General features: G+C 39.7%; 1 protein-coding gene across 1 annotated transcript in view; it reads left to right on the forward strand.

Annotated features, from left to right (window-relative positions):
• Positions 1-22,405, forward strand: part of LARP4 (La ribonucleoprotein 4) — a 43,878-nt gene that overhangs the window by 4,849 nt on the left and 16,624 nt on the right. Inside the window, exons 3-10 of the mRNA XM_044422028.1 lie at positions 4,524-4,679; positions 7,040-7,115; positions 8,419-8,555; positions 10,241-10,344; positions 11,860-11,970; positions 12,890-12,943; positions 14,156-14,365; positions 18,635-18,738. Coding sequence (XP_044277963.1) covers positions 4,524-4,679; positions 7,040-7,115; positions 8,419-8,555; positions 10,241-10,344; positions 11,860-11,970; positions 12,890-12,943; positions 14,156-14,365; positions 18,635-18,738 — 952 coding nt within the window. The remainder of the gene's footprint in view (positions 1-4,523; positions 4,680-7,039; positions 7,116-8,418; positions 8,556-10,240; positions 10,345-11,859; positions 11,971-12,889; positions 12,944-14,155; positions 14,366-18,634; positions 18,739-22,405) is intronic.

Genomic DNA, 22,405 nt, shown 5'->3' on the forward strand with positions numbered 1-22,405 from the left:
AGTTGCTAAATGTACAGAAATTACACTTTTGTTCACTCTACCTTTTTTCTTGCTTTTTCTTTTCTTTTCCTACTGTTGTCTTGAGCTTTTTCCTTGTAATTTATGTACTTTAGCGAACACTTGACCCTATGAACAAAAAGATTATGAGATCTGAGGGCCATTTTCAACTCAGTAAATCGAGTTGTTCCTGACATGATAAACTTGGCAGACTGCACATTGGCGAATCCTGCTGACACAATGGCAGAGGAGAGTTGCAAAAATGTGTTCCTATTGCTGATGGAATTCAGGGTTGCAAATTAGTTAAAATGGTTGCTTTGTGAGTAAGCTGCACTGTATTTGCTGTGTAGTAGCTGCTGATTATATTAAGCTAAAGAAGTTAGTGATATTAAAACTGATGTGACATAGAGATTAATGTTTGTTTTCTTGTGTAAGTGACAATTTCTAAACCTCTGATACTTGCCTCCCACTTTAACAGCAGTCAAAGGGATTGGAGCCAGTTTTGGTATTTGGTGAATAGAAGGGCTCCTTTCTTTCTTGGGTGGTGTTTAATCTAGTGGACAAGTCTTGCTAATAGAAAGGGGGGCATAACTTTTGCCCGTTCCATCTTTTCTTGCAGTGCTTTGAACCCCCTGAAAATCTATTCACAAAATTCTACTTTCTCCTCTTTCTGCTGGTGGGAAAAAAGTTTCAATTGAATCTGTAGGCTATGCTGTTGAAGGCTCATCTGGGTTCTTGCATAACCAAATGTGATTCCAGACTTCAAGCTGTTTTCCAGCCTGGTTAACCATGAGTTCTGCTTAGCTTTATACTTGGTTTAGTTGGGGTTTATGTAAGTTGGGATTTATGCTTGCTGTATGTTGGGGCATATGCTAGAAAAATGAATGTGGAAGCAGTTGTCTTCAAACCATATTCCCATTTTACAAAAAGTTTAGAGTAAGTTAATTTAATATGAATAAACTTGTACTTTAAGCAGCAGATCTCATTTTCCTAAGTCTGCCATAACACTGGGCCAGGGTCTGAAATAATCCTTTCTAAATAATTCAGGTTTTGGAAATTGCTGTTTTGGAAAGTTCTAAAAAGCGAATGTGACTTTTCAGTTCTGTGGAGTGGGTGGGTGGGTGGGTGGGTGTTTGCATGGAGGAAGGAGAGAGATTCCTGTTCTTCCAACAGAAGCCTTGCTTTTGTAGAGCTACACTGGTTGGATTTCATCTTTAAAAAACTTTATAAAGGTAAAGCAATTTCAAAATTCCTATTAAAAGAAATTATTTTATCCATTCTGGAATATAAGCTATTTATGGAGAGAGAGTCTTTGCTGGAAGAGAGAAATAAAGGTGCTGTTAACCCGGATTTTCTTTGATCCTTTTATTGGTTGCCAATATAGAACATATGTTAATGAGCAGCTGTTCTATATTTCACTTACATGTTATTTAGCATGGTTTCAAGCAGTTGAGCTCTACTAAATGAAACTAGAGAAACAGTTCAGACAGTCTAGAGAAGAAAGGAAAAATATGACAGTTCATGGAGTTCTTGCAACCTTCAGCAGTGGCTATAATTGTTTCTATATTGTCAAAACGTACATTTGTCTGAGTTCCTCTTCCAAATGTTTGCATTCTTCAGTTGAAGAATCCAACAAAACAACATTTGTTATGATATGTTACAGTTAAGAGAGGCAACAGGCATGCAAACCCCAAGGTTGTTTTGAAAGAAGCCTTTTGCTTTTTTCTCTCCTGCCTCCTTTTTTTTTAATGAATTGCTGCTGTTCATACAGCATTGCTCCTTGAAATCCGCAGATTTCTAAATCTGTTAGAAACAGTTTGTACATTCAGTATGAAGGGCATTTAAAGGAAAGTGCTGCTGATTCTTTTGTATTAATTTCATCTATGTTGTCTTATAAAATAAGTTTTCTAATAAACCTGCTTTTTGCACTCTAGCAAACTGAAACAGTAGTTGTACAGTTGCTGAAAGGAAACTTTTTTCCTTTAAGAATCTATGTATTTATGGATTCTGCACAAACACCATTCTGCAGTGAGATCTTAGTGTTTCCCCCAGTGTGTTGTTCATTTGCTGTGAACTTTGCTGCCAAATGAAGAAACCAAAGACCAATCTTTCTTGAATTGCATTAGTAGAGTACTAAATAGCTCTTGGACAACTTTTTTTCCATTATTCTGATAGCCAAGGCAAAATGTGGTAGCCAGTATACATGCTTGAAACTGTGTTTGTGGATTTGGGTTTGCATTCTCTTGTTTGTGTTTTTTTTTTTATGGAACATACAAGCTCTCTCATCCATTAAATATATGAGTGGCCAGACGTGCTCAACAGAAGAGCCACATTCGGTAAATGTCAGATGCTTGAGAGCTGCAAGTGAGTGCCTGTGGGTGGTGGTCACAAGCGGCAGGCAGGTGCCCATGGGCACCCACAGCAGTAAGCAACAATCCTCAAAATAAACTCAAAGAGCCACATGTGGCTCCTGAGCCTCAGTTTGGCCACCCCGATTAAATATATACCTTGTTATATATGTGATGTTGCTTTACTAGGATCAGGCTTTCTCAAGTTGGTAATAAGGTTAAAGAACATGGAAAGTTGTAGACAAATGTTTTTGGTCATTAGGCTAAACACCAACTCTTTCTATACTCTGTACTCAAAATGATAATAACACTGGCCAGCACAGATTTTGGTGCCTTGATTGGTAGATCTGTTTCTGTGTATATTTGACCCACTGATTCCAAAAATGACATCATTTTTCCCTATCAGTTCTTGGTTTTGAGATACAGCATAGATTCCATATACCTCTCTTCACTCTGGTCATCCATCAGAAATCAGGATATTTTAATGTAGTGTTTTATTTTATCTTCTTACAGCATGAAAGAAACATATTACAAATTAAAAGAAAAGTAAAATACACAAAGTCTACCTATTTCAAACCAAAAGCACAGGTTTATGTAACAAATATTTCAGTCATGCAACACAGAAGAAGCCTGTTTTGTAAGATTTCTGAGGGTGGGATCTGCCAGGACAATCCCACATAAGGTTCCAATATTAATCTGCCTTCATGTGTGCATCTTCCTTGGTATCTGTCTTCCATTGTTTTTATTTCTTGGTGAAATCTTTTACCTAGCTATTCGCTTAAGTCACCAAGGTTCTCTGGAAGATGATCTAAGTGACTGTACAGATAATGGATTTTAACATTTTATAGCCAAGCCTGTTGAAATGAAAGAACATCTCCTGTACTAATTGAGTGTCTGCAAAAATGAAGCGATATGAGTGGGAATATACACACGCCTCCTGTATGACCATAACTATAACATAGTTAATGAATTACCCTTTAGAATCCAGTGGTTCTGATGTAAAATTACAGTTGGAAGTATGTGAACACTCACTATGTCCATCAACATGTATGCAAAAACATAAACAGAAGAACAAGTTGATAAGCAAGATCTTTTCAAAAACTGCCTATATTTATATGACTATGACCATATCTAAGAAGCTAGAGCCAATGCAGTCTAGCAAATGCATTTTCTGAATCAGCACCCCAAATAACCCCAAGAACAGGTTTACACAGTCCAACAACCCCACAGCCTTTTTAATCTTTCACACCTGATCAAATACTGGTGTTCACATGCATGTGCACACACATACACGGAGTTCTTGTCAGACTATGATTTTAAAGTTTAATGTCGAAGTAGGGTTTGAGAGATTTTGTCTCATGTTAGTCCCACTGTGTTTGAGCCAGACATGTTACAAGTATTTAATAAAAATATAATTGGCAAGGGTCACCCTTGCAAGAGGGTAAAATATAGGTTACTTTCAGTTAGTGAGCACTTCATAATATGCTGGCTGAATGCAGTGATGGCACAGTCAGTTACCACCAGGCAAAAGTCATAGTTGAATCATTTGTTCTTTTGGGGAAAAATTAATTGTCTCTTCTCTGGATATATGTTTTTTGTGTGGAAATCAAAGCACATGTCTCCAAAAAATCAAGATATTTGTGCAGTTACTATTTCTAGTAAACAGCCCACCTGTCTTAATTGAGTAGAACTGAGAGCATAGTTTTACACATATTTTGTCCTTTCCCCAAAGCACATTTAGTATTAAAAACTGTGTTTATTTTATGTTAGCAGTTAACAGTAATCGCTAAGAAATCAACATACTTTCTGAACTGAGGGTTCTATCAATTATTTAGTGACAACATATTTTGTAACCTCAATAGTAGTGCACAGATGTCCCTTATAGAAAGGGAAATTGTGTTATTTTTTGAATATTTTGCTTTGAATCCACTGTGGGGATAATAATAAAAATGTGTGGATACAATGTCTACTGTAATCTCAAATTAAGCTGGCTGACTGGGGATGTGAACAAAGTATAGAGGGGACAAATGATATATAAAGATTCCGGTCACACCTAGTTGTGTATTTTTTCAAAGGAAGCTTAGTCACGAGACATTGATTATACGAATGGAAGGAAATGCATTTTCAGTGCTTCCATCGTGACTTTGTTTTCCATTCGTTGCTTTTCTACTCTGCCAGGTAATGCCGAAGTTGTGGATGATGGTGCTAAGCAGTATGAAGCAATGTATTCATCTTGCGAGCTGTCAAGAAACAGTTCAGGTGTTGATGAATCAGCTGCTAATGGCATGGTCCTGGCACATGAGGAGCTTGGATACCAACTCTATGATGTTTCTGGTAAGCATTTCACCTACAATGTGGGATTCTTGCTACTGAAACTATTTGTGCTAAATATTCAGGTGGTGTCTGTTATTCTCTAGCTCTGCAGCATCTACATTTGGCGTTTTACATGCTCTGTGTGTGTGTGAGGTGGGGGAGGGTGGAGATCATCCACATTTTAATCATGTATACTACATGGATTATTATCAGAATTTCCCAGGGTTAGAATAGTGGCAAAATATTATCTTTTTCTGTATAGTACATACACATGCTTGCCTTTAAAAATGTACAGTAGTATTCCTGTCTCTTGAGTCTGCAATTCTCAGGATGTGGATGGCTTTGAAAACTAATTTTCAGGAGAGTTGTAAAAGAGCAGCTTGGAGGACACAGGGGCACATTTTGGTAGTGTGATCAAAGGACTTCTGTCTGTGGGATTTAGGAAGAGGTTCAGGGAAGCGGGAAGGTAAGCCAGAGTTACTTTAGGTTTCAGTGCAGAATGGGCATCCAGCACTGTATGTCCTTAAGACATTTTGTACATCTTAATTAGTAATGTGCTAGAAACGCTTGTTACAGTATGGCTTCACTTGTTAAACAAGGTCTTAATCTGTCCCTGTTCCAACTCCATTCTATTAAATGCCTCCTAAAAGCATGCTACTTGAAAGGCTTTCCACGGCTCCTGTAGCCTGTCCCTCTTATATACTATCTGGGCAGCAGTTCACCCTTTTAATTTCTACCACTCCTTTGGTTGATAGTATGAGCTATTGAGCTGCACATCTGAGATCAGATGTCAGTGTTCTGATGACCATAGACAATTGCTAGCTCTTGTCCCATCTTTAAATATAAGATAAGAATAGTGGCAGTTTCTCAGTTATGCTTATGTTAATATGAAATGAAAAAAAATAATGTTATGCTTTTTTGCAGATAGCAAGTAATAATTGCTTCTCTACTGAACAGTGTTGTTTTCTTGTAATGACAGCCCAGTGTTGATGAGCTCCTGGTCCCCTACATGTTTCTGTTTTACATCTATTTTCTGAAACAACCCAGGAATAGTTAGTTGTGAAACGTCAACCCATCACAAATGATGTCCCACAAATGATGTAGACAGCTATTGTAAAGCAGATAGACCAGTGAACGCCTATTTTTGGCTTGTAGATTTCAAGACTGGCTTTGTAAGGCCATTAGAAGTATGGGAGCATGAAATCTTTTTCCTTGTCAGAGACCATATTCATGCAGTTTTGGAATGTGCAGGTGTGAGCAATCCTGCTGGCTTGAAGCTGCTTTCTGGGTTGAGCTCCATCATATATAAACATGGAACTCTGAATTACTGAGGGAGAATAATCCCCAGGATTAGAACTGAAGTACAGTCCAAGCTGTTCATATGGTATGGCAGCCCAGCACAGTGAGGCTGTAGGGTGTGTGTTGATGCTATTTTGAATATGCATCCTTGGCTTGGGGTTGTTATACCCTGAAAACAGGATTATACCCTCATATAGCACACATGCTGGTTGGCATTGTTTGACATGACAACCCTCAAGCAATGGTTGCATATTCAAAGTGGCACCTAAAGAATCGTTACTACAGAAGCATTGCAATTTATTGTGGGTTAAATAAATAATCCATAATAATAGAGTGAGCCATGATGCATTGACAAAACCTAGTCCCTGACTTCTAATTATGGACTATTTTACTTTAAGCAGTCTGGAATTCTGGTTAATATGTCATGGAGAACAACTGAGGAACCCTGCGTTGTTTACTGCACTGACAATGTGCAAGCAGTCGTGAGCCAACATGACTGCTTGCTCCCTTGCTCTTCTAAACAACACATGGTTAACAAAGTGTGGGTTTTTAAATTGTGCTAATTAGGTTAGAGTGGAAGGAGTTCTGAGCTGATAGCAATTCTGGTAAAAGCAGTTGAGGGGTTCATATTCAGAACAGAAATACTTAATGTACTTAATAAGTAAGTTTACTAAAAGTTCTCAAAGCAATTTACATCATCATCCTGAGAAAATAAATGTATCACTGAAAAGTGCAAAAACAGAAGCAGTAACACAGATTATGCAATAAGTCTACCAAACAAAACAAAAGCTTGTGAGTGAGAACTGGCTGTTATATTGGATTGGATCCTTGTTTAATATCCTACTGCAGGAAGTGCTCCTTCTGTCCACAGAATGTTTTTGATCTAGCAGAGACTCCTGCTCATGGAAGGAGGCAGTTTTACCCTTCCAGTATACTACTTCCATTCTAGAAGGATTGTAGCAAGAAGGTGAAATTGGTGGACATTGCCTTGTTCTTTTTTTCATACAGGTGGAAATAAAGTTGGAATCCTAAGTCTAGTATTTAAAACTGTGTTGATAATATGCTTTTCATTATTTTCTTAGGTGAAGGCAACCCTGTAATTTCTGCAGAGGACCTGAAAGAATGTTTGAAGAAACAACTAGAGTTCTGTTTCTCACGGTATTACATTCTTCACTCATGTATACTGATAAACAGTTTGGATTAGATACAGGGTTCTGTCATGCATTAAGGGCTTTGAATAAAGAGTTAACTCCCCTCAGCAGATGTTTCTACTCATTCCATAGTTAGCACCATGATACTGTGTTGTAGAAACAGATTAGAATTGTGCTTCCTGAACCAATCAAGCATCTTGGAAAGAAATGGGAAAATTGCACTTTTTATTTATTTAATTTTACATTTATATACTGCCTTATTCCCCTTGCAAGAAACTGATGGTGCATTACATAATCCATTCCATTTTACCCTTACACCAACCCTATGTGGCTGATTAGTCTAAGAGATAAAGACTGGTTTTGCATGACACGATAACTCACAGTAGTTTTTAAGCCATGGTGGGTTAGTGGGTTGTCTGAACCCAGCATTCTTCCTAAGGAAAGAGTTTATAAGTAAGCCATCTCATTCTCCCTCTAGCATCAGCAAGAGCACAGGGGGGAGCTGCCAGGGTTTGCAGCATGCTGAGACCCGGATCAGGGCTTTGGGGGGCGATGCATTACAGAAGAACTGACTAGTTGGTCTTGTTTCCTTGGAGGAGCAGGGCAGACAGGAACTAGCTGCTGTGTTTGCCTTCCTTTGGAAGAAGTAGAGTGGCTGTGGATCCTATCACCCCTTTCCCCTGCTAGACTATGAACCACTCCACACTTGCTTTCGAAGTCCAGTGCTGCATAGCTTTTCCCTGCCCCATGTGCCCTCTTTTCCAAGGAGGAGGTGTGCCAGGCAGGCAGTCCTGGTGCTTGCCCCCTGTTACACTCTCAAGCAGCAGTCAGGACATGGATCACCTTCCCACCCATTCCTGCTGTGCCACCCCAGCCAAGGGGGTGCAGGTCATTTTGCCAACCCTCCTACTGGAGACACCCAGTTGAACATGCCTGATACAACCCCCTGCTGTACCTGATTGTTGGTAAGGCACAGGAATTTTGCCCACAGTTCTGGGTAAAATTCCTAGAAGGAGTAGAGTGTTTTGTGAACCCACCCAGTGATTGTCTGAAAGTCACTCAGTCAGCTTGATGACCTGTGTTGGACTAGAGCCTGCATCTCCCTAGTCCCAGTCTAAGATTCTAACCACTATATATGTAAGAACATTAACTTTAAAAACAGTTGCAAAAGATGCTCCAGAGAAAACAGGCAATTTTTTGTATAAATAACTTCAAATATATTCGTAAAAGGTTTGTGCTACTGCAATTCAAAAGCAAGGTATTTGTCTTTTTAAAAATGGAGGCTAAGTTGCTTATTTATTTACTCCTAGTGAGAATCTATCCAAGGATCTTTACTTGATGTCTCAAATGGACAGTGATCAATTTATTCCAATATGGACAATCGCCAACATGGAAGGAATTAAGAAACTGACAACTAATATGGATCTTATTCTTGAAGTACTGAGATGTATGTCAAAATCTTAATAACTTTGTTGTGTTAAATACATATGGTTTGTTTCAGGGGTGGGCAGGTTTCGGGCTTAGAGCAGCTGCCTTATTTTTGCTAGAACCCAAAGAGCCACAAACTAGAGTCTGGTGCAAAGGAGCCTCACTGAGAGTTAAATAACTAGACAATTTGTTTTAAGTATCAGAACTGAAGAACATGTACTGTCCTTCCTGACAAAAATCCAATCCAAGATAATCCACATCAAAAAATATACCTAGAAATGGGATGAAAGGGTCATTTTGTGACTGTCACAAAGCCTTATTGATCTACCAGAAATCACATGGAGATTTACTAGTCCATCTAGGTTTATATTCTGTTCATGCGGAATGTTCATACACTTTATTTATTTATTTAAAGTTTTTCTATGCCATCCCATTACTAAAAAAGTCTCTGGAAGGCTTACAAAGAACAAAAAACCAAAGAACAAAAACCATAACAACAACGCACAGCACACTGCATCTTAAATGATAAAAACAAGGATAAAACCAATTAATTGTTAAAATACTGGGAAAATAAAAAGGTGTTTGCCTGTCGCCAAAAAGAATAGAGCAGCGGCACCAGGCAAACCTCCCTGGGGAGCATATTCCACAGTTGGGGGGCCACCTCTGAAAAGGCCCTTCTTCAAGTAACTACCCTCTTGATTTCTTTCAAAGAGGGTTCCTGGAGAAGGACCTCTGTCTCTGATCTCAAGGGGCAGGCCAGCACATAGGGAAGAAGGTGTTCCTTTTGGTATCCATATCTAATGTGCCTCTCAGTAAAGGTATTTGAAGACATCTCTTTTGAAAAAGCAGTGTTATTTTGAATTAAATTGTATTAACATACCCATATCTTTAAAAGGGATGCAGGTGGCACAGTGGTTTAAACTGCTGTGCTGCTGGGCTGGTTGATCGAAAGGTCGCCGGTTCGAATCTGCACAACGGGGTGAGTTCCCGTTGCTCAGTCCCAGCTCCTGCCAGCCTTGCAGTTCAAAAGCATGCAAATGCAAGTAGATAAAAAGGTACCACTTCGGTGAGCAGGTAACAGCATTCCCTGTGCACTTCGGTGTTTAGTCATGCTGGCCACATGATGCAGGCAGATACTGTCTGCAGACAAACGCTGGCTTCCTCTGCTAGGAAATGGAGATGAGCACCGCCCCCTAGAGTCAGGCATGACTGAACTTAATGTCAAGGGGAAACCTTTACCTATTTTATCTTTTAAAAACCGAATAGGACAAGACATCCTAATTTTTTAACATCAGCATTTCCCTCCCCGAAGTGAAATTGGTTCTTCTGTCTTATTTGGGGCAACTTAGTAGTCTTCTAAGCAAAGATTTTGCAGTTTTGAAATGAGCTGTACTGGAGGGAAATCCTGACCCATCACACCAAAACTGCACATTTGTTTTAATAATGTAGTATCAGTGTCTGCTTTGGTTTTAGTTGCTACCCATTGAAACAATTGTACCACAAGTGGAAAGTTTAACATGAAAATGAACAGAATTGTGTGCACTGAGTGGTGATCAGAATCAAGCAGCTTAAACATTTCAGAAATTGGGACAAAGGTGGTCATAATGCTTAATGTATGCCATTGTTTGGATCATGCAGTGTTGCATCACTTTCTTGCCTTTAAAAATTAATTTGCTTAGTTTCTTGTTCTGTTTTTAAATTCAGCTTCTCCTATAGTCCAAGTGGATGAACGAGGAGAAAAAGTCAGGCCAAACCACAAGCGATGCATTATTATTCTCCGTGAGATCCCTGAAACAACACCTGTAGAAGTAAGCAACACAATCCAATGTTCATTATGAATGTGACAACTTGCAAAGAATTGTTAGGCCTCAGGAAAATGTCTTAAGATAGCTAAGTGCCTGTTCAGTAATGCTTTATCAAATCAATAAACTTGATCCTATTAAAATCCATTTTGAATCAATTTATAATGTTAATTGAAGCTTTTGAAAAGCTTTCATTTTGTTACTGAGAAAGTATAGCTTTGTGTGTTACGGTTTGTATTTGTTGCAAGACTTCTAATAGAGGTAAATTTGAGTAATACTTGGTAGTAGTCATGAGTTTCCTTTGCATAGCCTACTTGTATAGTGGCCTTTAACAAAGAAGGTTGTATTTATGTTATGTTATTATTGTTTATTGTAAAGTTATATCATATTTCCCCAGCTGTGATATGAAATATTCTTTTAACAAGTTTGCTACATTTTGCAAGAGGACATACTGACTTATGACATCACATGATGGCATTACAAATTAACAAATGGCTAAGTTATGGAATGCGCTCCCCAGAGAGGTCCGCCTGGCGCCGTCGTTATTTGTTTTTCGGCGCCAGGCAAAGACCTTTTTATTTAAGCAACATTTTAAATGCTAATACAACTGAATTTTATCTGGCCAGGGTGGCTTATTTTATAGTGTGTGTTTTAAATTATGATCATTTTATATGGATATTTTAACTTATTGTTTTATCTAGTGTTGTAAGCCGCCCCGAGGCTTCGGCGAATGGGGCGGCATAAAAATGTTTTAATAAATAAAATAAATAAAAAATAAACTTTTTCAAATGTTGAAGTGAAATAATACTTCTTAACTAAGTTGTCATATGTTATCAAGTAAGCAGAATGAGGGTGTATATTCATTGTTCTTGTAGGTAGTAGTATTTCACTTAGTTTAAATATCCCTTCTAGTTGAGTTGTAAAACACTTAAAAATTAAGAAGATAAATGGCAGTAACTAGGGGAACTTGTAACATCTGTTCCACCTCCATTTTGTGTATTGTCAGGCTCCTTTTGTTCTATTATATCTTCATTGATGGAGTCTGGTTTGGTGTGAATGCATTGGTTTTGTGCAGATTTGCATTTCTGAAAATATACAAAGCTCCAAAATGTGCATTTTCACACTTTATTTGAGGAATGCACATTTTCAATTGGTGTTTTATTTTTCATATTTTTCTACAAGTAAATTTGTGTAAAATTCACAGAAAGTTTTTTTTTTAAAAGCCCGCAAATACATGAAATTCATGCAGCATGGAAGAATCTAACCCATTGTGGAATCCAAGGATCAGATTCATTGAAATCCAAAATCATTTGAGTCCATTGCAGATTTCTTTAACATCCGTATTGGTAATTACATACATGTAAACTCAACTCTTTGGCTTTTGCCACAATGGAAATGGGGCCTCTTGGTAGGTAATGTGTCACAGTAAACTAGAATCTCTTTTTAATATGACTTGGATGATTCCTTTTGGTAACATAGTAATTATAGTTTACTGAAACAGTCTTTGCATTTTCGCTCCAGGAAGTAAAGGCACTTTTTCAAAATGAAAACTGCCCCAAAGTGATAAGTTGTGAGTTTGCTCACAATAACAACTGGTACGTTACATTCCAGTCGGATACTGATGCACAGCAGGTAAGAATGCCATACATTCTTCATTTTAGTGAGTGTTCAGTCATATACCAAAGGCTAAGGATAGTGGTCAGTATTTTCAAATCTTTGGCCATTGAAATTATCACAGGAATAAAATCAGATGACATAAATGGAGCTGGATGTTGAGGAGGCACCTTAAAGATTGATCTTATGTGTGTGCATGTTTATACACTCTGTACATGCACACACTAAGCACTGCTTCCTTGCTATATAGTGTAGATTAGTCTAGCAGAAGGGGATACCCCAGCTAATCAGTTCTAGGCATGTAGAAGTATATTTGCTGCTGCTCTCTCCAGACAACAACAAGTCACTCTGTTAAATTCTGGTCATCTGAATCCCTTTGTGGCAAGATCCTATTTTTTTTCTCTTTTTTACACTAATAATCCATAAGAAGAGCCATGCTGGATTCGATCAGTCGTCCATCTAGTCCAGCATTCTCTTCACACATTGGCTAACCAGCTGTCAGCAGGATTTGACAAGCAGGAAATGGGTGCAATGACACCATCTACCCAAGTTTTTTAGCAGCTGGTGTGCATAAACATACTGCCTCTGGTACTGCAATCTTGGGGTGCATATTTTGCTTTTTTTCCTGGGACTTTATCCATTCAGGAAACTGCAAAAGGGCATCTGACTCCCTTTTCTTGGACCAAAAGGGGAGTTTGATGGGCAGTGGTTAGTTTTTGACTGGGATATATGGGTGTATAAATAAGATGAGAATCTGCTCATTGAAAAGGTGCAAACCCTGCTACCTCAGAAGAGCTGATATTCTTTATAATTGTAATGCAGCTTATAATTGTAATGCAGCTTAAGTAAATAGTACCAAAACTATTTAATACCTTTGAATGTGGTTCTGTTAAATGGCAGTGAATGTATTTAAGTGAATGTATTTATGTCTGTACAGGCTTTTAAATACTTACGGGAAGAAGTTAAAACCTTTCAGGGCAAGCCAATAATGGTAAGTTTCAAGTATTACCAAATCTTTAAGTTGCACATTGGGGTTTGATGCAGATTTAGGTCTTCCTGGAGTTGAGCTACTGAAATAATGTGCCTTCAGTTTTTCATGAACAGGTTAAGCTCCATTGATTCCTTGTAGGTTAACTGTAACCAAGACTGAATTCAACTTTGGCATTGTGGTCAGTGCTCAATATTCATACCCATGTAGTATATATGTTCCTGATTTTCTAACTGGCTCTTTTTAAACCTGGTTTAAAGTATAATTAATAGTTTTATGCTAACTATGGTTAAGATTAAGCAATTTTTCGTCACAGACAAGGTTTTGAGGCAAATTTTAATCTTAATCATAGTGTCAATCCAGGCATTACATTTTGATCAAAATTAACAAAGAAAGGGGGAATCTGCATAATAATGGTGAATTGATTCTCCAGAGGATGATTTACAGTTACCTCTGTCCCAGTCTACAATTGCTTCTGCTGAGTTTGAGATTTTGAACTTGATGTTCCTAGGTTGCTGCCTGAGTCATGAAGAATCAATCACTGGTTATAGAAAATGTTGATTGAATTGTCCTCCTTAATTATTGATCTTTGCAGTTTGTACAAAAAGTAAAACTGCCATGCTCCTGCTGGGGGGATTCTCCTCTGGGAAGGACCTGGAGCTCTCAGAAGCAGCCAGTGCCAAGGGGTCGGAGCCCTCAGAGAAGATTGCTGCTAGTCCTTCCCCATAGGAGGAGGGGGATTCTGAACTGAGAGCTGAGCAACCACCTGGCCCCTAAGAGCATTATTGCCTCTAGAGGCAGGCTGATGGGGCTTTGTGTTTGATCACAAAGGAGTATTTCATGGGAGCAGAGCCTTCCTCCTGTGTAGGACTTTTGCTAGATGGCATGTAATTCACTGCAACTGAGCCCTGGGCAGTTTCAGTTTCTTGTTTTCTGGATCTTGCCTTGTGGTTGAACCCTTAGTACTACTGACCCTTGAACTCTTGCTTAACTCTGCTTCTGGACTCTGTACTGTAGCTGTCTGTTTAACTGTGCTTTTATCTTTGCCTTGACTGCTTCTGCTTCAGCTTCAGCTGAAACACATACTAACTGGTGGGCAAAAGATGCAGTGCAAGTTGATAAGAGGTTCCCATCCTCCCTCCCTCCCTCCTTTTTTCTCCTATAAACTTTTTTAATGTATGAGGAATGTAGCATAGTTCAATCTTTCTTTCACAGGCCAGGATAAAAGCCATCAACACATTTTTTGCAAAGAATGGTTACCGGGTAGTGGATTCAAGTGTGTATGTTCAGCCTGTCCAAACACAAGCACAGTTTGCCTCGCCACTGTTTATGCAGCCTGTATATAGTCCTCAACAGTACTCCATCTACAGTATTGTGCCTCAGACATGGTCTCCAAACCCTGCACCTTATTTTGAAACACCACTGGTAAGTAGTTGTTGCTTGTGCCTCTAATGGGAATCATCTGAGATAGTTTTGTTTTGAAAGCTATAGAATGTGTACTCTTGAGCGGCTTCTGAAGGAGTTACTTGAGAGAGGCTCCTGTCCTGGAATGGAACAGCAGTGCTAGCATCACATTTGAGCCTCATCCAGCTATGCAGTACAATTGATGGATGTGCAGATTTTAGTATTCTGCTTCTGGTGGCTTGGGGAGCAGAACACAAACATTTCTAGGATTTTATATACAGCTCCTGTCAGTCCAAACCATTGAGAGATCCAGAAGTTCAGCTCTACAGAGGCTTGGATAGGGGTTTTAGAAGCCTGTGGGGCCCCTGCTAGATAGGACTACTCAGCGTAGCAGGGCCTCGGCTCTCTGGACCTGAGAAGAAACATACAGGAAAAGTTGGTCCCCAATATGGTGGCCCCTAGCCAGGAGCCCATAAAGATAATATGGTACTGGCATGCTATAATAATAACACCCAGTCTAGTCAATTTCCTGGTTTCCATATTTTGTTCTAATTGAAGCTTCTGGAATATCTTCAAAGACAGCTCCAGATTCAGTGCAGCAATCTAATGGGGAAACCTAGGAAAGCTAAACTCTGTTCAAGTAGGCTTCTATGTGATATTCCACCCTGAATGGCTGAAAGGCAATCTGTGCCACAGAAGACACTTGTGCCTGTAGCAAGAAAGACAGACCTATGCACACCCCAAGCCTGCAAAAGTACTCTTCTAGTGGGGAGTGCAAGCCCTTCCAGGCAAATTGAACACCACTCACCCAGAGTTTTTTTTAACTCATTGACTCCATTTCTGTGGCAAGGCATGATTTCAGCTCTTCTGTTGCCACACCTGAATCTGAATTTAAAAGAGAGAGTGAGCTGTCGACACAGTGATGGTGCTGCACTGTAATTCTCTAAATTAGCTCAGAGGTTACTGATGGATGCTAGATAACATGGAAGATGAGGTATCATTTTGTGAGACCCCTATTCCCCAACACCAGGCTAATCCTCCAACATCATGCCTGAAAAAGGCTATTCAGACATGAGCAAAACCATGACAAAGCTCTAAGCCCTACTTCCAGTTTAAGCAACTTCTCCAGAGGTTCAGGAAATTCAAGAGGCTGGCACTCACCCATTTCGTTTTCAGCAGAGGTCATCTCACACGACGAGCAAAGCCAAAACAGGTCTAATGACAAAAACAGACCTAACCTGTTGGAACCAGAGTGTCTGTTTCATTCATCATATGCTTAAAAACCTTGTTCAAGGTAGAGGATTCTAGCCACCAGCTCTTCTTGATAAATCCAACTTTTTTTCCACAAGTTGTTTCATTAGTATTTCCTTTTAAGAAGGCCAAGGCTACTTCAGCTTTTAAGGAAAAATACATAACCTTTCAAACTCAAGCAGTCATCTTCTTCCTATGTGATGTGGTAAATTGCAAGAGGCAAGCAAACAGGTGGTTAGTTGAACTTTACCAGGTATCTAGTTCACATCTTCATATCCTAAAAATGATATTGGACCCAACAATATCGGATGAGGTGGTGCACCGGATACCTCTAAAGAGTAATACAGGCATTTTATTGTCAAAATAACTTGCAAACATTGCAGCATGCTTCTGTCCCACTGCAACAGAACTCAAAAGGTCCTGACAAGCTTTTCTGCACAGCACTGAGTGGACATAATGGTGAAGGAGAAAAAATGCTTCTTCACCTTCCGTGCTGCAGAGTAAGCATTATAATGAGTTCATGCTCATGTTCAGTTACTCCTGATGGTTCCAGAGCCTTCCTGGCTTGCTGCATTGCCTTTAACTCAGAAGTATGCCAGGATGTTGAATGGACTCTGCAAAACAGGAGTGGATGCTCAGGAGCGATCATTACAACTGCTCGGATCTTCTCCATATTCCAAAGTATGACAAGGCTTTGAAAGGAGGGCCCACCATACTATCTTGCAAATCTCCAGAGCGCTTTGGAATAAGATTGATGTTGCAATTGCTGTTGGAATGCTGTTGCCAGTGGTTTAGACATTAATGGCTGTGTGTTGAGTTATTTTGAGGGGACAGCAAATTTACACTGTTATACAAGCTGTATACTCACTACTTTACATTGTAGCAAAGTGTCATTTTTCTTCAGGGTTGTCACATGAAAAGATATAATAAAATTTTTACAAAATGTGAGGGGTGTACTCACTTCTGTGATATACTGTATCTAGGAACATAATTGGGAGTGCTTCAGTTCACCCCAATTCTCTTGCACACACCAGTTTTGATGTCTCATCTACAATTGCTAGCCATGGATAAAGGAGATCTTATTCACTGACCTGCATTTAACAACAGGATCACCAGACCAGAGGACAGTCTAATATTAACAGTTGTTCTGGGTAAAGAAGAAATGAAGCACAAGATGGTTAATAGCTCTTTTCACCTGACATAGCAGTCTTTCGATTCCATAAGTATTATGATAAGAACCCTCTAATTTCCCCTTATCAAAAATATCCCTGTTATATGATCTTACAAGTCTATGAATAATGCAGAAGGAAACAAAGAGAAAAGCAGCAGGTGTTAACTCTTGCTATGGCACTGGTAGGGAATGATGCTAGTGAGATTTAATTTCTTTTTGCAGTTAAATGGGATGGTCCTAATGCTTGTTCTGCTTCCAAAGGGGATATCCCCACTTTTGTGATTGCCATCAGCACTACTACTTGTATCCGCCCTAGAGGAAATACCTACTCCTTAAGAGGAAGTAGGGTTAGATTTTTCAATATCTAGCAGACAGAGCTCCTCTCACCTAGTTGTAGATGAAGTGTAGGCCATTTAATCTTGCAGCTTTTGCTCTGTTAGACGGTGGCAATCCTTCATTATTTCTGGGGGTGGGGGGTTCTGACTCTCATGTCTGGATTATATGCTTGTGCACAACATTCATTCAGATCATTCGAAGGCTGAGCAGGAGTATGGCATGAGCCGTTTCTGTGCACTCTGTGCATGCTCTAGGGTAAGGTTGCTGCCTTCTCTCTTCACCACGACAGCCTGCACTGTTTGGAACATTCCTCATTTCTCAGCTTGTTTGTGCTGAAATAGTTACAGGTTGTCCCCTCCTGCAATTCCTGAGTAGCTTTTCTCTTCTCTTGGTTGTTTTTCTTGTTATACTCCTCCTTTGGCATTGAGGATTGTTTCCCTTGTTTGGCACTGTGTTTACCCCTTAAGAGCACATGCCCCCCAAGGCTTTCAAAAATGTACCTTTTGTGATGGGAGAATACCACTGACCAGGAGACATACTCTGTATCTGTGTCTTGTGTCTACAAGAGGCATACAGGGTGAAGTCCTTACCCACTACCAGGCTTTCTTCAAACAAGCCTGAAGAAACAGGATGGCTCATTCCAGTGCCTTACTGTAGGAACAAGCTCTCAGGACTGTGCATTTTGGTGCACAGAACCAGCTTCTTTAACATCAACTCATCTTTCATCTGTACCAAGCCAGTTACCACTCTCGCATTCCTGTTTGTCTCAGTTTCCCCGTCAGTGGCAATGGATGCAGCAGCTCTTAATAGGACCATTCTGGCCCAAGGACAGGACACTTAGTATCTCCATAGTGTTTCACTTAGTGGGTGGTAGGTCTGCTTGCATTTCATTTCATTTCATTTCTATCCTTCCTGTAGCCAAAGCTCTTTGGGTGCCTTGAAGTATAAAACAATATAAAATGAAGTTTAAAAACAGTGAAATACAATACTTCTCTACCAACTCACACGGTTCCTGGCACCCCAACACTGCAGCCACACAGTTACGGTCATGGCATCATCTGCGGCCTTCTCTTTGGGTGTTCCATTTCCCCAAAGGTGCAGCACTGTATCTGGTGGTAGTTGTCAGCTTCACTCCCACGTTGATGGCAGGATTCATGCAGAAGCAACCTTTAGCTATGTGACTCTTTGCATAGGTCTGCCATGGTCTCTCTCTCATCCAGTAAGTTTTCTTTGCTTACAAATCACCCATATGTGTGAGTCCAAAACACAGTGAAGGAGGAAGACAGGCTGCTTGCTTGGAACTGTAGTTCCTTAAGTGGACTTTTGTGAACTCACACAGTCTAAACTTCTCCCTGCTATAATGTCTCTAATCTGTTCTTCTGTGTCAGACTGGGAACCAAGTGGAAGGATTAGAGTCAAGCCCTTGATAATACGCAGACTGTGAACAGGACTCTCCAGTTCTCCATGTATATACTCAAGAACATTTGTTTTCAGTGGATGGATTCTCCTGATATGCTTTGTGTCCATTGCAGGCTCCGTTTCCCAATGGTGGATTTGTGAATGGCTTCAGTTCACCAGGATCATACAAGACAAATACTGCTGCATTAAGTATAGGTCGTCCATTCCATAGAAACCGGTAAGAAAATTGGCAAATCATTTTGGAGACTGTACCAGGAAAAAGTACTATAACTGTATCTATCTTGCCAATCATTGATCTAACTTATGTAGTTTTCCTACTTTAGTCAGTTTAGGCATTAGTGTGTGTGTGTTAGGATTAGAAGACCTTGTATTCTGAGTAATGATTTGTTTCAACAGTTCCTGGGGTCATCTAGGATATTACCATATAATTTTATGTTTGCTATAGTTAACATTCTTTTCCAGCATAATTTAACTTAAGACTTGGATCCAGTTCCTCCCAATTTCCCCCTACCTGCTCTTCTTAGGTTTGCTGGGCAATGGCAGCAGTGGTTAAGATTTTATTCGGCTCTTCTGATGTGTCATGGCTGTATTCTAGATTGAATCCTTGTATCAAAGCTTCAGACTATTCCTTCTCCAGTACTGAGGGCAACAATCAATACAACTGTAGTGACCACAGCTGTATAAAAGTCTCTAGGATTGGGGAATGGGGGCACAACATGCCTAGGGAATGCAGCTGCCCCAGTGTTTTCTTAACAAATTTCTTAACCATTCTGCTCAGTAGTGACCACCAAGTGTTAAAACAGTCCAGTTTAGCCTGCAAACAAGCTGAGTGCAACCATTTTAGCAGTACAGAGGGGTGATGTTTAAAAGTTATTTTTATGCCACATTGTTGCCTATAAGGGGATATGCCTTGTCCTAACATTTTTCCCAATAAAGGAAATTGGAATCAGAGAGTCAAGTCAGAGAGATGATGTGACATATTTCTTACACTGCCTTATATGGTGGCATCCCAAACATTTCTCGCAGTTGTAGTTCCATGTTGTAGGTGAACTTTTGAATTATACACCAAAAAATGTGATGAATATAAAGCATCTTTGTTTATTTCTGGGAGGAAGAGTCCTGTTTGCAACAAATTTCCATTGGCCAAAATGACATTAATCACCTTGGTTTTTTAAATCAAATGGTGGGGAGAGGCATATAATAGATATAGGAAGAGAAGAATCATTAGTTGTTGGCATGCTTCCTCCAATGTATGGCTGGAAGTAACAGCAGAACTGTAATGTGTCACATACTAGAGCAGATTCTGAAGAGCCCTGTATCTTAATCTGGCTTAGTGGCTATGACTTCCAGAATGTGTAATGTAGTCTAAGCAATAAATGGAACTGCTGTGATTTTAAAATCTCAAAACTTACTGGGAGAAAAGAGGCAGTACAGGCTCAGTTTAGTTGGAATATTTCAATTGTATGGGCTTTGGTGATGACTTGAAATGTAAATGTTTGTATCTTTATGCATGGCATGCTTAAAAGGCTGCACCTTAAGACTAACATGGACATTGCAGTGGAAAGAAGTGATGAGTGCTGCTGTTTAGTGCTGCTGACAGACTTGTGACACCCACCTTTGTAATTAACTTACAAATGTTGTTCTTTGTTCTGATACAGCTGTAAAGATTTGAGTAAAACTGTACCCATTCATAAAAGAAGAAAATATCAAGTGAATGGGTGTAACTCTTTAATTACTGAAAACTGTAACAACCTAAATTAACATGATCATTGCTTTCTGTAAGATTTCATTTGCCAACTGCTTCTGTACACATTAGGTGAGGCTAAAGTTCATGGCCACCAGCCATGTAACTAACAGAAGGTGGACTATGGAACTGTAGATATAGCAACAAAGAGGAACCTGTAGGTCAGTCAGCCTTTCATTTCATCTAAATGTAAGACTTGCCTCACGTGGCTGTTTTGCTTACCGGAATCTTCAAGAAAGCTGTATGGCACTTGTAGGGATGGAATGAATTGTAAATGAATGTGGCATGTTTGTTTGTATTTTTGTTCTGTAGAACTATTAAAGTGCTTGTATTGATTCCCAAAAGCTGGTACATGTGCATTTGTGTACAAATACACAGAAGACATTTAAATGGTTTTTCAGTGGAAACAGCATAATCAGAACCTTTCACAAACTCATTTCATTTAACTGTTTTCCATTTAATCATACATTCTTCTTCTTCACTATATTTCTATACCACACATAGCCAAATTTTGAACTGTAATATTTCAGATGCAAGCATTCCACTTGTAGCATGTGTTTACCAAAGCAGGGAATAAAAAGGGGAGCTTTCCTGTAGTAATATTAGAGCTTTTCATCAAATGCAAAACTATGTATTATAAGAGTGTCTATGGAGTCAATGTGGGCAGGTAACAGTTTTATGGAATCTGTTTTTTTGCGGGGAGGGGGTTAGTATCTTGATATTCAGCAACCAGGCCACAGTTAAACTTAACACTTAAGTCAGATGTGCTTTATCAGATGGTTTCTTGTCATTATTTCTGAATCTGTTCCTGTCAGAAAAACCATACTTTGTTTTCCAGCATTGAACCACATTTAGAAGCCACAGTTCATTAGTTTGTACTTCAGCTTGTCCCTAGTTTGTTCCTGAATTCTGCCCCCCCCCCCGCTTCATTTCCCTGCTCTAGCTAAGATGTCTATCAAGAAATAGAGACACAGGCAAGAACAGCAAAGAAACTGCACCTTTCTTAAAGACTGACTTTCTCTTGCTGGTACTTTTCCTGAACCAGCCTTCCCACTGCAGTCTGCCTGATATAATAGGAGTTTGTCCCTACATGCCTCCTTGCAGAGTAGTCCTCCCTTTCCTCTTAAGATGGAGTGGCTAGCTTTGCAGCTACTGCTAAAGCAGAGGGAGATTTACAGGGATAATAGCTTGTCCAAGAGCCTTTCAGCACCTATTTGCACCCAGGTACCTTGGCTTTTGCAGTCCCAGAGATACAGATAAATGCCTTGCCACATGAGGAGAAGATTTCTACTTATGTTCCTGTTCAGGAGGGAATGTCTTCCTGGAGATCTTTCTGGGAAACTCCAGATCCTGACTACCCCATTGACCAAGTACTAAACTGGGAGATAGAGCTCCCTGTGGCTGTGTGTTCATTTCATCTTTGTTTCTTTGTCCCCACTCCCTGCTTTTTATTGTCTACCGGGGCTAGACTTGCTTTCTTCACCACTTTGGTGAGAGATCATTTCCAGTTTCCCTTCCCATCACAAAAATGTCCCCTCCACTTTTCTTTCAAACAATTTTTTTTAAAAGTCACATTATTGTGAACTTGAATCATGGTGACATTTGAGTTCTGTCCTTGCTCTGTCAGAAGGAAAAAAAAACCCTTTCCCCCCCACATCCCATCCAGTTGAGGCTCAACATTGTAGGAGTGTTTTGTAGAAGGTGCTGCTTCTTGAAAAAGATAAAAGATTGGCAGTGCCATGGAAAGCAAAGACGTTCTGTGTAGTAATCTACAATGCACAGCAGAAAGGACCAGCTTCTTGAAAGAGAAGATGGTCAGCTTGCGGTCTTACATTGCTCTCATTCCATCCATGAAGTAGTGCTGCCTTGGCAACACCCAATACAGCAGTTACATTCCTAAGGTTCTCCTCAACCAGACTGAACCAGACTTCTCACACTTTAGATGCACTGTTGCTGCTGTAGAAAGAACATAGGACATCATGGCAATATCCTAATGGATGAGTAGCTGAATATACAGTAGTACCTTGGCTCACAAACTTAATCTGTTCCAGGACTCTGGTCGTGACCCAAATTGGTCGTGAGCTAAGTTAAATTTCCCCATAAGGTTCAATGTAAATACGGTTAATCCATTCTGTAACTA

The sequence above is a fragment of the Varanus komodoensis genome, unplaced genomic scaffold (assembly GCF_004798865.1).
Source record: "Varanus komodoensis strain SLA01 unplaced genomic scaffold, ASM479886v1 scaffold12, whole genome shotgun sequence".
In the NCBI taxonomy this organism is placed as follows: Eukaryota; Metazoa; Chordata; class Lepidosauria; order Squamata; family Varanidae; genus Varanus; species Varanus komodoensis.